Genomic DNA, 11,904 nt, shown 5'->3' on the forward strand with positions numbered 1-11,904 from the left:
GCAGTGGGTAGTTGTCGTTGTCGTAGAGTCAGGCGTAGGCGAATACCCGCGCTCGCAAAGCGCGCGTAGGGTGAGCGGAGCGCACGGCGTGCGTGCGGAATGCTCGGAGGGCGCGCAGCGCACCCGGAGCGCGCGTAGCGCGTGCAGCTTGAAGCGTCGGACGGCGTTTGGACTGGGGCAGCCTGAGTGCGGCCTTGGGCAACCCTGTTTGGGCGGCCTGGGCGGCCTGGCTGGGGCGGCCTGAGCGGCCTTGGGCGGCCCTAGCAGGGGCGACCCTAGGGCGTGTCTGGGGTGGCTTGGGTGGCCTTGGGCGGACCTGGGCGGCCTGGCTGGGGCGGCCTGGGCGACCTTGGGGCAGCCCTGGCTAGGGCAGCCTGGGCGGTCCTGGGTGGCCCTGACTAGGGTAGCCTGGGCGCCGTTGGGGTGGCAGATCTGAGAGAAAGAGAGGGAGGGGGAGAGAGAGAGATGGAAACGAGGAAGAGGTGGCCGGCGACGAACACTGTAGCGCGATGGCGGCGGCGGCGGCAGCGGCGGCGACGGCTAGGGTTTGAGGGTAGAGGGAGGCTGGGCAGTCCTCTAAGAAGAGTTTAACTAAAAACTCAATTCTTGAAATATGACTGCCTAAGTGTTTCTTGAAAACAATGGCCTATATATAGGCCTTGGGGGAAAGAGAAATGACGAGAAATTAGAGACGAGAAATCAAAGACGTGCGTCGTGTCATGCCAAAGGACAGTTGTCGATCTGCCTCTGGCATCGTGTCATTACGCGTGTAGGGACGTGCGCGGGTGGAGACGTGCTTGTCGACGGTTGCGGCGTGTTGACTTTGGTGTTGACTTTGGTTGACCGTGGCGGGTTGACTTTGGTTGACTTTGCCGTTGGGTTCATAGCAGGCGTGTTGACTCTGGTTGACCGTGGCGACGCGTTCGACGGTGATGTGTTGGCGTCCTCACCATCATTATTTGGTATATTTTATTCCTTGTAAGAAGTCACTTTTTAATTATTTTTCTGCTTTGACTTTATCGTTTACTATTAAAATTGACTAGACTGGGATTATGATGAACCAAACATTAAGTAAGGTTTCGATCTTTATTAAAAATTGGGATCACACCAAGACTAGATCGCGATCATACCAGGATGGTCTAACCCAAAAAATATTATTAACCTCCATAAATCAGGGATTACTCTGGTGAAGTGAGTTAACAACTCAGCACCCAGTCACCCACCAAATGGACTAATTGAACTTTTAATAAAGAAGAGCTAGTATTTATTGAACACATACCCCTACTATTGTTATGATAATTATCAGCTAGGATCCAGTATAAGTTTAAATCTATAAAGGATCAAAGATAGATAGTTAGCATTAAATCCAGATAAGAAACGTGTTAAACGTCTAGGATTGTATCTTCGCATAACTGTTATTTTCAGTTATAACGCCCATGAATAAGTTATAGAAATTACTAATATAAAAAATCCTACAAACCAAACTTGTGTTATCTCAGTCAAAGTATATTGCTTCTATTTTGCATCACTGAAATATGGAGAATGTTAAACCATCATCTACACCATGTGCTCTTTCAACCTCTCTCATCAACAATACCACTATAGTCTATGAAGCGTTGTATCAAAAACTGGTTGGTTCTCTCCATTATCTTACAATCACCTGACTAGATATAGCCTTTGGCAACTTATTTACAAAACTCATATCTAACTGTTAATGCTTTTAGCAATGCGGATTGAGCTGGAGATAGTATTGATAGGCGATCAACGGGTGCCTTCCTTGTTTGTATGGGCAAAAACCTCAGCTCTTGGAGCTCTAAAAAGCAACTAACAGTGGCTAGAAGTTATCAAGATACAATCACCATTGAAGCAAAATATCTTTTTGCAATTCCAGTGTTTCATGCCGGAACGAAACACATTGAGATTGATTTTCGTTTCATTTGAGAGCAGATGGTTGGTAAAATACTCTGATCAAGTTCATGCAAAGTGAAAAAAATGCTTGTCAAATCTTGGTTCATTATACTCAAGGACAAGCTCAATGTCTCAGAGACGTCATTGTGCCTGACCAGGGGGTGTGAAGTGAGCCAACAACTTGGCACCAAGTCAGCTGCCAGATGGACCAATAAGACTCGTAATAAATAGGAGCTAGTAATACTTGAATGCATGCCCCTATACTCGTTACGAGAATAAACGGCTAGGATTCAGTATAAGTTTAAATCTAGACTGGATAAAAGGTAGATGCCTAGGATTAAATCTGGATAGGTAACGCGTTGTATTTAGGTATAACGTCTATTAAATTATCGAAACTCACTAATATAATGGCTACTATAAACCATTCTAAATACTAACTAATCTTGTGTTAACTGATTTCAAAAGTAATTGATCTTAAACAGACTCTGGTGTCCGTCTCCTCTCTCTATTCTGTCTTCTTCCTTCTCCTGTCAACTCTTCTTGTTCTTGAGCAGCACTTAACAAGTGTAAGAGTATGGGAGGCTACCCAAAATTATGATCTGTGACTAAAAACTGAGGGAATCAGTATTCCCGTATTTAACGAGATTATATGAAATGACCTACAGAAGTACTCTACCGTACCACACTAGGCCCTTGCTGGGAGAGGCGATCCCGAGGAACTTGAAGCGTTTCTCACTCTAGACGCGTGATACTTGACATGCATTTAAAGAAGGGAATACTGCCGAGTGCTGACTTTTTGGGGCCGTTGTTCTGATCGATGTTGATCGCTAAGTACAAAGATTTCCTCGGGATATCGCATGATCGCGTCGGATGATCCCGGTGAATGAGAGAGAGACTAGAGAGAGAGGATGACATAAAGGGAGAGCGAGCGAGAAAGAAAGAGACCGATAGAAAGAGAGACGGCAAGAGAGACTGAGAGAAAAGCACGTGAGAAAGAGAAAGAGAGCGAGAGAGTGAGATAACGTGAGAAAGAGAACGTCGAGAGAGAGAGAGAAAGTGGAGGAGGGAGAGAGAGAGATAGAAGGTGAAAAAGAGAGAGATAGAGACAAAGAGGAAGAGTAAGAGAGAGAAAGAGGGAGGGAGAGAGTCAGGGAGAGAGGGACAGAGAGAAAGAAGGAGAGAGAGAATACGAGAGAAAGAAAGAGAACGTCTGAAAGAGAGACACAAAGATGAAAGAGAGAGATGAAGTTTAAGAATGAAAGAAAAAGAGAGGTATGATATCTCACATGGACTCGTCTGATGGTACTATCTAATGAGAGAGAGAGAGAGAGAGAGAGAGAGAGAGAGAGAGAAACAGAAAGAATGAGAGAAAACGAACGAGAGCGACAGAAAGAATGAGAGAATGAGAGAAAGCGAGAGAAAACGACAGAAAGAATGAGAGGAAGCGGGAGAAAGCGACAGAAAGAATGAGAGAAAGCGAGAGATGGCAACAGAAAGAATAAGAGAAACGGATAGAGCGATCGACAGAAAGAATGAAGAAAGCGAGAGAGCGACAGAGAGAATGAGAGAAAGCGAGAGAAAGCGACAGAAAGAATGAGAGAAAGCGAGAGAAAGCGACAGAAAGAATGAGAGAAAGCGAGAGATAGCAACAGAAAGAATAAGAGAAACGGATAGAGCGATCGACAGAAAGAATGAAGAAAGCGAGAGAGAGCGACAGAAAGGACGAGAGAAAGCGAAAGAGAGAGAGAGAGAGATTGAGTAGTATGATAAGGTCTGGTTTCGTCTGATGATCCCAGCGAATGTGTGTGTAAGAGAGAGAGAGAGATCGAAAGAGAGAGAGAGAAGTATGACACTGCATGATCTCGTCCGATGATCTTAGTGAATGAGAGAGAGAAGAAGAGAGGGAAAGAGCAATCTACGGTATTGGGAGAGAGGGAGAGAAATCGCGAGAGAGAGATGTATGATGTCTCAGGATAGATAGATAGATAGATGGATAGATAGATAGATTGATAAATAGATATATAGATAGATAAATAGATAGATAGATAGATAGATAGATAGTTAGACAGACAGATAGAGAGATCGAGTGAGACAGGGTTGAGAGAAGAAAGATATCGCATGATTTGGTCTGAACATCCCAGCGAATAGATAGATAGAGAGCGAGCGTAAGAAGCGTGAGAGAGAAGGTATGGTGTTGGGTTCTGGAACTTTTGAGAAAGACATGAATCAATCAGCCTTCCAAACAAAGTTTAAATTTGTGAACATCTTAACTTCCAAACAAACAACCCATAGGAATTCGTAGCGCACCCATTAAACATCATTACGGTCAACCGGAACAGTCATTTAGTCGCCGCGAAGTGCCTCCACTCCTACCTCAATTCACGAGCCATTGTTCAGGCAGAGGCAGCTCCTCCACAGCTCGCTTATCGTTGAGCTCTTCTTCAGGAAGTAGATAAAAGAGTTATAAGCATAAAATTTTCAATTCTCATCAAGTTGAGACCCAATATTCAAGTTAAGATATTTTTCAATTGAAGGAAAATAATTAAGCACCATCATCTTAAGATAGATCCCAACCAACCCATATATGCAGATCATACAGATGCGTTTCAAGATGCCAACAACTAAACAACGAATTAGAAATACAAGACAGCCAATTAGAATTATCACGAACATTAAAAAGAGCATAAGGAAAGAACAAAGTGAACAAAGAAAATTGGAAAAAATGAATACCAGTTGAAGCAAACAGATAGAGATAGAGATTAGCAAGAGAGAGAGAGAGAGAGAGAGAGAGAGAGAGAGAGAGAGAGAGAGAGAGAGAGAGAGAGAGAGAGAGAGAGACTGAGAGTTGGAAAGAGAGTGTGAGAGACCGAGAGAAGGAGAGAGAGAGAGAGATAGAATAGGATAGAGAGAGAAAGTCTAGGGTTTGTTGCTTACCCTTCTAGGTTTCTCATAAAGAAGCTCTGGCGGGACCTCGTAAAGGTCCTCGTCTACGTTTTTTTTCTTGCTAGGTTTCTTCGTCTTCTCCGGCGTCGCTTTCTGATTGGTGGTCGGTGTTCTACGCTCCTGCAACTTCTTTAGAATGAGATTAGCAACCTAGAAAAAACACATCTCTACAGTAATTACTAAAGATACTAAAAAAATTGAAAGCAAATCTATACAGGGCTGAAGGCAAATTGATGATCATGAACGCGAAAGTTTCCTCCTTCGCGAGCGTAGGAGTATTGCGATGTTCGTTCAACGCTGCCGGCGATACGAGCTTCTCGCCGGCGAGGAGTTCGAGCCGGCAAAGTTGGCGTATTACGACCGCCCGCGTAGCCTTCATCGCCGTAATTCCAGCTGCCAAATGGCGAGATGCTCCGCCGCTTAGCACCGCCCTGAGAAGAAAAGCCCTTCGTTAAGTTCGGCGATTGAAGACGACGGTTGTTTCTCTCTCTAGAGATACCCACTTCCATCTGGAGGGATTTAGAAAGAACTAGAGAGATGGGCCAGGGAAATACAAACGGGGGATGGATGTTATATAATGCTTGTGTGCTTCCATGGCAGTGCCCAAAATCCTTCATTAAATCCCCGGCCATAGTGACTATTTGGTGTTCTTGCATGTCTCCTCGCTCATTTAATTATTGCAGACCAAGAACGCTCGACGTTTTTATTTTAATATAATAATAAATTATATGAATAATTACATAAATTACTCTCCACTCGTCTATTTATGCATGGATGTATTCATATCTTTGCTGCTTATTTTAAGTTTATACGTACAACCCTTCCTCTTTTTCTCTCTCTCTGTATTCTTAAAGTCTATATTTATGCCTTCATCTAGCTCTCTTTCCTCTGCTACTCTCTCCCTCCTATCTGTTTATCGTCAATTCCATCTGGCTATGTCCTTGACGACAACCACCAGACTACCAGTTGACTTTCAGTGACCCATCTTTATTCTCTCTTCTCCTCAAGTTAATGCGTCCAGCGCACGCTCCTAGTGAAATCTTACTCTCTTTCCTCTTCTCCCCAGCCTAAGATCACGTTTTGATATCTGCACAGCTGTTCTTTTAGGAGTCCCCCCTTCTCTCTCTCTCTCTTCTCCTCTCCTCTCATTCAATGCACTCGTAAACTGTCTCCCAGCAATCCCTCTCTTCCTCTCACTCTCTCTCTATGTATATATATATCTTCCCCCTTTTCATATCCTTAAATACACTCGTAAAATGTTTCCCAGCTATCTCTCTCTGTTCCCCTCTCTCTCTTTCTCTCTCTCTCTCTCTCCTTAAATCCACTTTAAACTGTCTCCCAGCAATCTCTATCTTGCTCTCTCTGTCTCTCCCTCTCTCCTTGATATCTCGTTAAATACACTCTCATAAGCTGTCTCCCGGCCTTCTCTCTCATCTCTCTCTCGTACCTGCTCTGACTTGCTCTATCTTGGCTGTCGTGACGCATAACGGCGATGACCAGTTTAACGTTCAGAGACCAGTTTTCGTTCTGTCTATCCATTTCTCTCTCTTGGATTCCCTGCAAGTTGTCCAAGCTTAAATCAAAGGCCGAGCCCCCACAGACCTGGATCTCGAATCTCGATGTCTACTGTTCTTCCGAGAATTCCTCTCACTCCAGATCCCGAGAGATGACTGCGACCTTTCCTAGAGAGGTAAAGTCTAGATTGAGAGGAAAAATGCTTAGAAAGATCTATAGATTGAAAAATATACGTCAAATAAATTGATAGACCATCGAAATTAGAAAGATACCACGATACGATACTACGCATAGATCTGGCTATAGTTTGATAGATGAACATGCAGAGAGGTATGTATTTGGAAAGATTTCTAGACTGATAAATACACACATAGATCAATGATAACTATAATGCTGACCAATAGATTAAATACTGCAAGTAGCAAGATAAAAAGATACGTGAGTAGAGATAGATCTTGCTAAAGGACAGATGGAGAGATAGGTCTTTAGAGATATATCTGGACTCAAAGATAATCGGATAAATCAAAGGTAGTTACTCAAATATAGATAAAATATAAATCAGATAAGCTGGTAGACTATCAAAATAGAGACAATAAGATGATATGTAGCAGCTAGCAAGACGAAAGACCCGTCAGTACCGATAGATCTATTAGATAAAGACCATAAAGGACAAGGACAAGGAATAGAGCTCCTTTATAAAGACCTCTAAATGGACAAATAGGGAGGTAAGCATTTAGAAAGAACTATAGATTGAAAGATACACGTTGATTTCAATGATGAAGTATAAAATGATAGATTTTTAATATTCTTAAACTGACCGACTATAAAAATAGAGACAAATAGATGATTTCGTAGACAACCCAACAGTTAAGAACAACATGTTATTAGATAGAGAAGAATATTTAAAACAATTTTTTTAAAAAAAATTCTTGTTCTTGATAACCACAGCCGCAATGGCCACCGACTTCCCACCCCACCTCGCAGATTGGAATGTACAAACTATAGGCTCTGAGGAATCTCTCTCTAGGACTTTAACTCCCTCTGCTGTTGCTGTCTTTCACTGCGCTTCATAGTCCTTCAGCCACCGCCATCCTCAACGCCCATACCTCCACCTCACATGTCTGTGGAGCTGCGGCCACCAACCTTATCTCGCTTCTTGTCGGCAGATCTCCCGCCCACGTTGCATTTCATTAATATTATTATTTTCCCCACGTGGCATTTACCACCAATCCTGTTGAATCATTGCTTAGCAGTTAGCACGTCTTAAAACTAACTTTGGTTTTTTTCCCTTTTTTTTCTCTTAAGACATGGAGTTAACCTTGGTTGACGAGATGATCCTCTCAGGCAGGGGTTTATCCTCTTTGATGTGTCCGTTACATGCCAAGGAATCTTAGAAAGAGTTTGGCAGTAGAGTAGGGCATCCTGACCTAACCACCCTACCCTAACCAGTGTCTTGTTGAGCTCAAGAAAGCTAGGGTTTGGCCTTCTGATCGGCCCAACAGACTGGTGGGTCAACTAACCCTACCCTCCAAGAGGATAGGTGGGGCGACCTAGTAGAGATCTGGGATTGGCTCAAAATAAAGCAAGTGGTATATCATGCAAAAATATGTCCTTTTGTACACTAATTAAGAAATATTTTAGCAACAGTCTGATTAAACATGGCATGTCACCGATGTTTAAATTCTTAGTTCCTGTTTTGGGAGCTTATAGTGACTTGAAGAAAAAAAGGTACAATTTTTCATAAAAAGTTGTATTGTTTAGTCTAGTAATATTAAAAGTGGCTCTGTGTATAACTTTCTGTGACATTCTTTGAGTTTTCAGGGAATCCGCCCTTAAGTCAGGATTGGCTCCTCTAATGGTCTAGTTCGAAGACCGTTCCAAAGACTCAATATCTCTCACCATGTTTCAAAGACAATTTCATGCACCAGAGATCCATCAACACATTGCTGATTTGTGGTACGGAAGTCAAAGGTTCAAAATGAATATAAATGCTCACTTAATGTTTCATAATGTGGTCAAAGGTTCATTTATTTGGACCAGACAATTAAAAAAATTACTTCGTGAGTATCATAATGTGGTCTTGATCTGATAATTTCGTCGATTGGTGCAATTGGCACATGCCTTCTAGCATTTATTCAATTTCAGACCGACAAACAGTTCTTGCCTATTTATGGTATGCTCATTTGCCACTTATTGGCAAACAATGGCCGAATAGTTAGCCACTAATAATGTTCATATAATCATTCCGCCCATCCTATTATTAATATCATTTCTCAATATAATCTTTAAGAAGTTCAAAGAGAGAGGGGTGATCGTAGAGTGAATGGCTATTGATCATATTTGATGTGGCTGTTTTTTGTCATTAGATCATCACAACGAGATCATTTGATATTACTATCATAATCATAATCTCTCTTGCCCCTGTCGTATCTCCTCTTCATCTGAATCTGGTGTTAACTGATGGATCACCTTGTTGGGAAAATCTGATGGTAGGGGCAAACGGGCCCATATCACCACCAGATCTCTTATATTTCTCTTATCTTTCCCACGTGTACAGTACATGATAGTTGAGCAGTAGAGTGATTGAGTGAAACAATGCTTAGAAGAGTTCTCATGCAAGAGATTTTTTGGAAGAGTAATAAAGTTTTTCACCTAATCTTGAGTTGATTTGATAAATATTGAGTGGGATGAGCTGAACAAAAGGACGATTTACTATAGTTGTGATATTTTTAAAATATTCTTTTTCAGTTGGATAAGAACTATTTGGATAAGAGAACTATTTCAGTTGGATAAGAACTATTTCAGTTGGATAAGAGCTGAACATATTTTTAAAAAATATTCCAAGGCGGAAATCCCCCCATTTTCCCATACAACTATGATTGTTACATTGTGACATTCATTTCAATTGGATAAGAACTAAAAATAAATTTCCCGCGTAAAATTTTCATTTTCAGTTGTCATCCATTTTTTTTCCAATCACTAAACTATTTACTATAGTTGTGATATTTATTTCTACTTAACCCATTTGATTTCATGGAAATTATTATTTTTCTAAAGTCTATATAAGGCTTTCGAATATTAAAGGACTTGGGCAACGATTGGGCTACAGTTTTATTATAGATGAAATAATGGATGAACTAACAATGACTCATCTAGAAGTAAGAGGTTGAGAGTTATGCAACTGTGAACATCCCATGTCGACTTGCAGATAAAAGGCTATTACTTCTTAAGTAATGGCTTGAGTAGAGTTTCATCTGGTTCACATATGAGCATTGAATGTAATTTTTACACTAATAAAGTAAAGTACAATATGAGAAATATTTGTGGACAGTTATGTAATTTCCACTATCAAGAGCATTCATCAGGGTTTCACCAACATAAAGCCATACATATCCTTCTTTCATTTTTTTCTCCTTAAGAGCAGGTCCTCATCTCATATTGATCATATGAGCATTGAGCCTAAGAGTTCTCTAATGCTAATTCCCGTATCAATGGTACATTTAGGTTAGTCTAAAGACATCATTGGTATCATATCATGACGAAGATGCTATATTGATTCCTATTTTGCGATATGAAATTTCCAGTGGTAACCTTTTAAAATGGAACATTATTGGAAAATTTGTAATAGACATGTGTGAGTATCAATATACATAAGGGGATTCACTCTCTCCAAAATTGAGCAAATGACTATTTTCATATTTTCATACTATGGTACCAGAGAGAAGGATGTGACGCTATAATCTCTACAATTACAACCATTTCCTCTAAGATAAACTAATTTCTTCAACGCTCTGATTGTTCAAACCAACACAGCAATGCGGGATTTCCCTTAAATCTAGAAACAACCATTTTCCATTTTTCTATCAGTGCCTTTCTATTGGACAATATTAAACTGTTCCCTTTAGAATTTTGCTTTTTTCATATTATCCGATAGCATCCTATTATTCTGAGGTTCAAGGATTCCTTGAGCTTTCCTGTAAGAAGATATTATCCATCCTCATTACACCGATTCATTCAAATCAAAGGCCATGTTCAAGCCGCTGTTATATCCATTATTTATCCCACCAGTCCCTATTTTTACCCCCACAGGGGGACTCACTTTGCTAACCCAGAATGAATTGGGCAGGGATAATTATGATTTATGGAGCACAAAAATGTTGGAAGGGTTATCCATTAAAAAATATTGGTTTATTTGATGGTACCATTACAAAGCCTGAGATGTCGTATCTAATTATATTTTATTTTTTAAGTGGAATAATGATCTTGTGAAGATGTGGATCCAAAAATTTTACTTCTCAGTCAAATGCAGAAATCATCATTAAAATAGAGATGAATTCACAAGATTGGAAAAATTGAACAAGCATTTTGACAAAAGTGATGGAGTACATCTATAATGTGTCATCAAGTCTTTAGAATCTGTCAAGGCACTGATTCCGTACACACCTACTTTACTGATCCTCTGGCTTGCAGGTTGATACTCTTACTTTCACCTCCCATGGTGGACATGCTTATCGAGATACAAAACTGTACTAATTTTGTTTCCTCAAGGGATAAAATTAATATTAATCCTATCTAATTTTAAAGTAATATAATATAGCATCTTCCAAATGTTCATATAGTTTGTGGTATTCTTCAGCAAGATAAAACTCATGAGAGACCTAGTTGAAATAATTCAAGTCAAGTGTTTAAAAAATTATGGATATTTTCCACATCACAAGGTTTATGATGTGAATCAAGTTGAGACTCCATCATACTTTGCACACAGCTCCATCCTAACTCGTAATGAATTAACTTAAAGTCAGTTTTCAACTCATTATTTCCAAGTCTCATGAAGGATTAAACACTTTAAAAGGACCTGAGATCTTTATTTTACACACTTCTATTAAAGCTTCAGCCAGCCATCCAAGCCATATTCATGGAGATATTAATGTTATAAGTCAGAAAATATATTTATTTTATTTTTATGACTTCGGATTTATTTTATAAAGATTAATGAATATATTTAAGGTCTCAAAATCATGCCCGTCATGTGTGGCCATTAGATTTGATCACATGATGGCCAACCAAGAGTTTTTATGATGATGAGTCAATCTAATCATTGCGAAAAGGTGTCATTATGGCATCGCAAATTGTGATGTCATAATGCCCAATCATCGGCTGACAAGTTTTTATCCTTTTATTTGCAAGGGTGACATGGACGAACAGAAAAAATTAGAATTAGATTACAATAGATCCAATGTACTAATTGAGAGACTAAATAATGAAAATCCAACTTTTAAATCTTAAAAAGTCAAAGATAACGGTGGTACTGGTGGCGTGCAATGTTCAAGCACAATTGATTAAGGGTGATAGTGATGTCAATGTGGCACGCGGGAACATATTGATTGTCATTTTGTTTTCTGACATATCTTTATAAAAAGATAGATAATGTGTTGGCGCATCGCCATGTCACACAATGACTACTTACTAGAATAATAATAAGTAAATACATTTTTATCTTCTTCATATGCATAGTGGCACATGTCACTCTCTGAGTTG

General features: G+C 40.1%; 1 protein-coding gene across 5 annotated transcripts; it reads right to left on the reverse strand.

Annotated features, from left to right (window-relative positions):
- Positions 1-4,126: 4,126 nt before the first annotated feature.
- LOC144704475 (uncharacterized) lies at positions 4,127-5,498 on the reverse strand. 5 transcript variants are annotated; one of them, XM_078576918.1, is made up of 4 exons: positions 5,406-5,498; positions 5,067-5,282; positions 4,843-4,980; positions 4,127-4,347 (listed from the first exon to the last, which is right to left on the reverse strand). In XM_078576918.1, the coding sequence occupies exons 1-4, from the start codon at positions 5,481-5,483 to the stop codon at positions 4,288-4,290; spliced, it is 492 nt and encodes a 163-aa protein (XP_078433044.1). In that variant the 5' UTR covers positions 5,484-5,498; the 3' UTR covers positions 4,127-4,287. The 5 variants fall into 5 exon arrangements, with proteins under 5 accessions (XP_078433044.1, XP_078433043.1, XP_078433041.1 ...); XM_078576917.1 differs by having other exon boundaries at positions 4,843-4,971; positions 5,355-5,498; XM_078576915.1 differs by having other exon boundaries at positions 4,843-4,977; positions 5,355-5,498.
- Between the last annotated feature and the right edge of the window lie 6,406 nt (positions 5,499-11,904).

This window comes from Wolffia australiana, chromosome 6 (genome assembly GCF_029677425.1).
Source record: "Wolffia australiana isolate 7733 chromosome 6, ASM2967742v1".
Lineage (NCBI taxonomy): Eukaryota > Viridiplantae > Streptophyta > Magnoliopsida > Alismatales > Araceae > Wolffia > Wolffia australiana.

Coding starts and splice junctions, on each gene's coding strand:
- LOC144704475 (XM_078576914.1), bottom strand. CDS start 5,483: ATGGCCGGGGATTTAATGAAGGATTTTGGGCACTGCCATGGAAGCACA. Junction 4,981..5,066: donor ATCAATTTGCCTTCAGCCCT/GTATAGATTTGC, acceptor CTCATTCTAAAG/AAGTTGCAGGAGCGTAGAAC. Junction 4,348..4,842: donor TTTATGAGAAACCTAGAAGG/GTAAGCAACAAA, acceptor TACTTCCTGAAG/AAGAGCTCAACGATAAGCGA.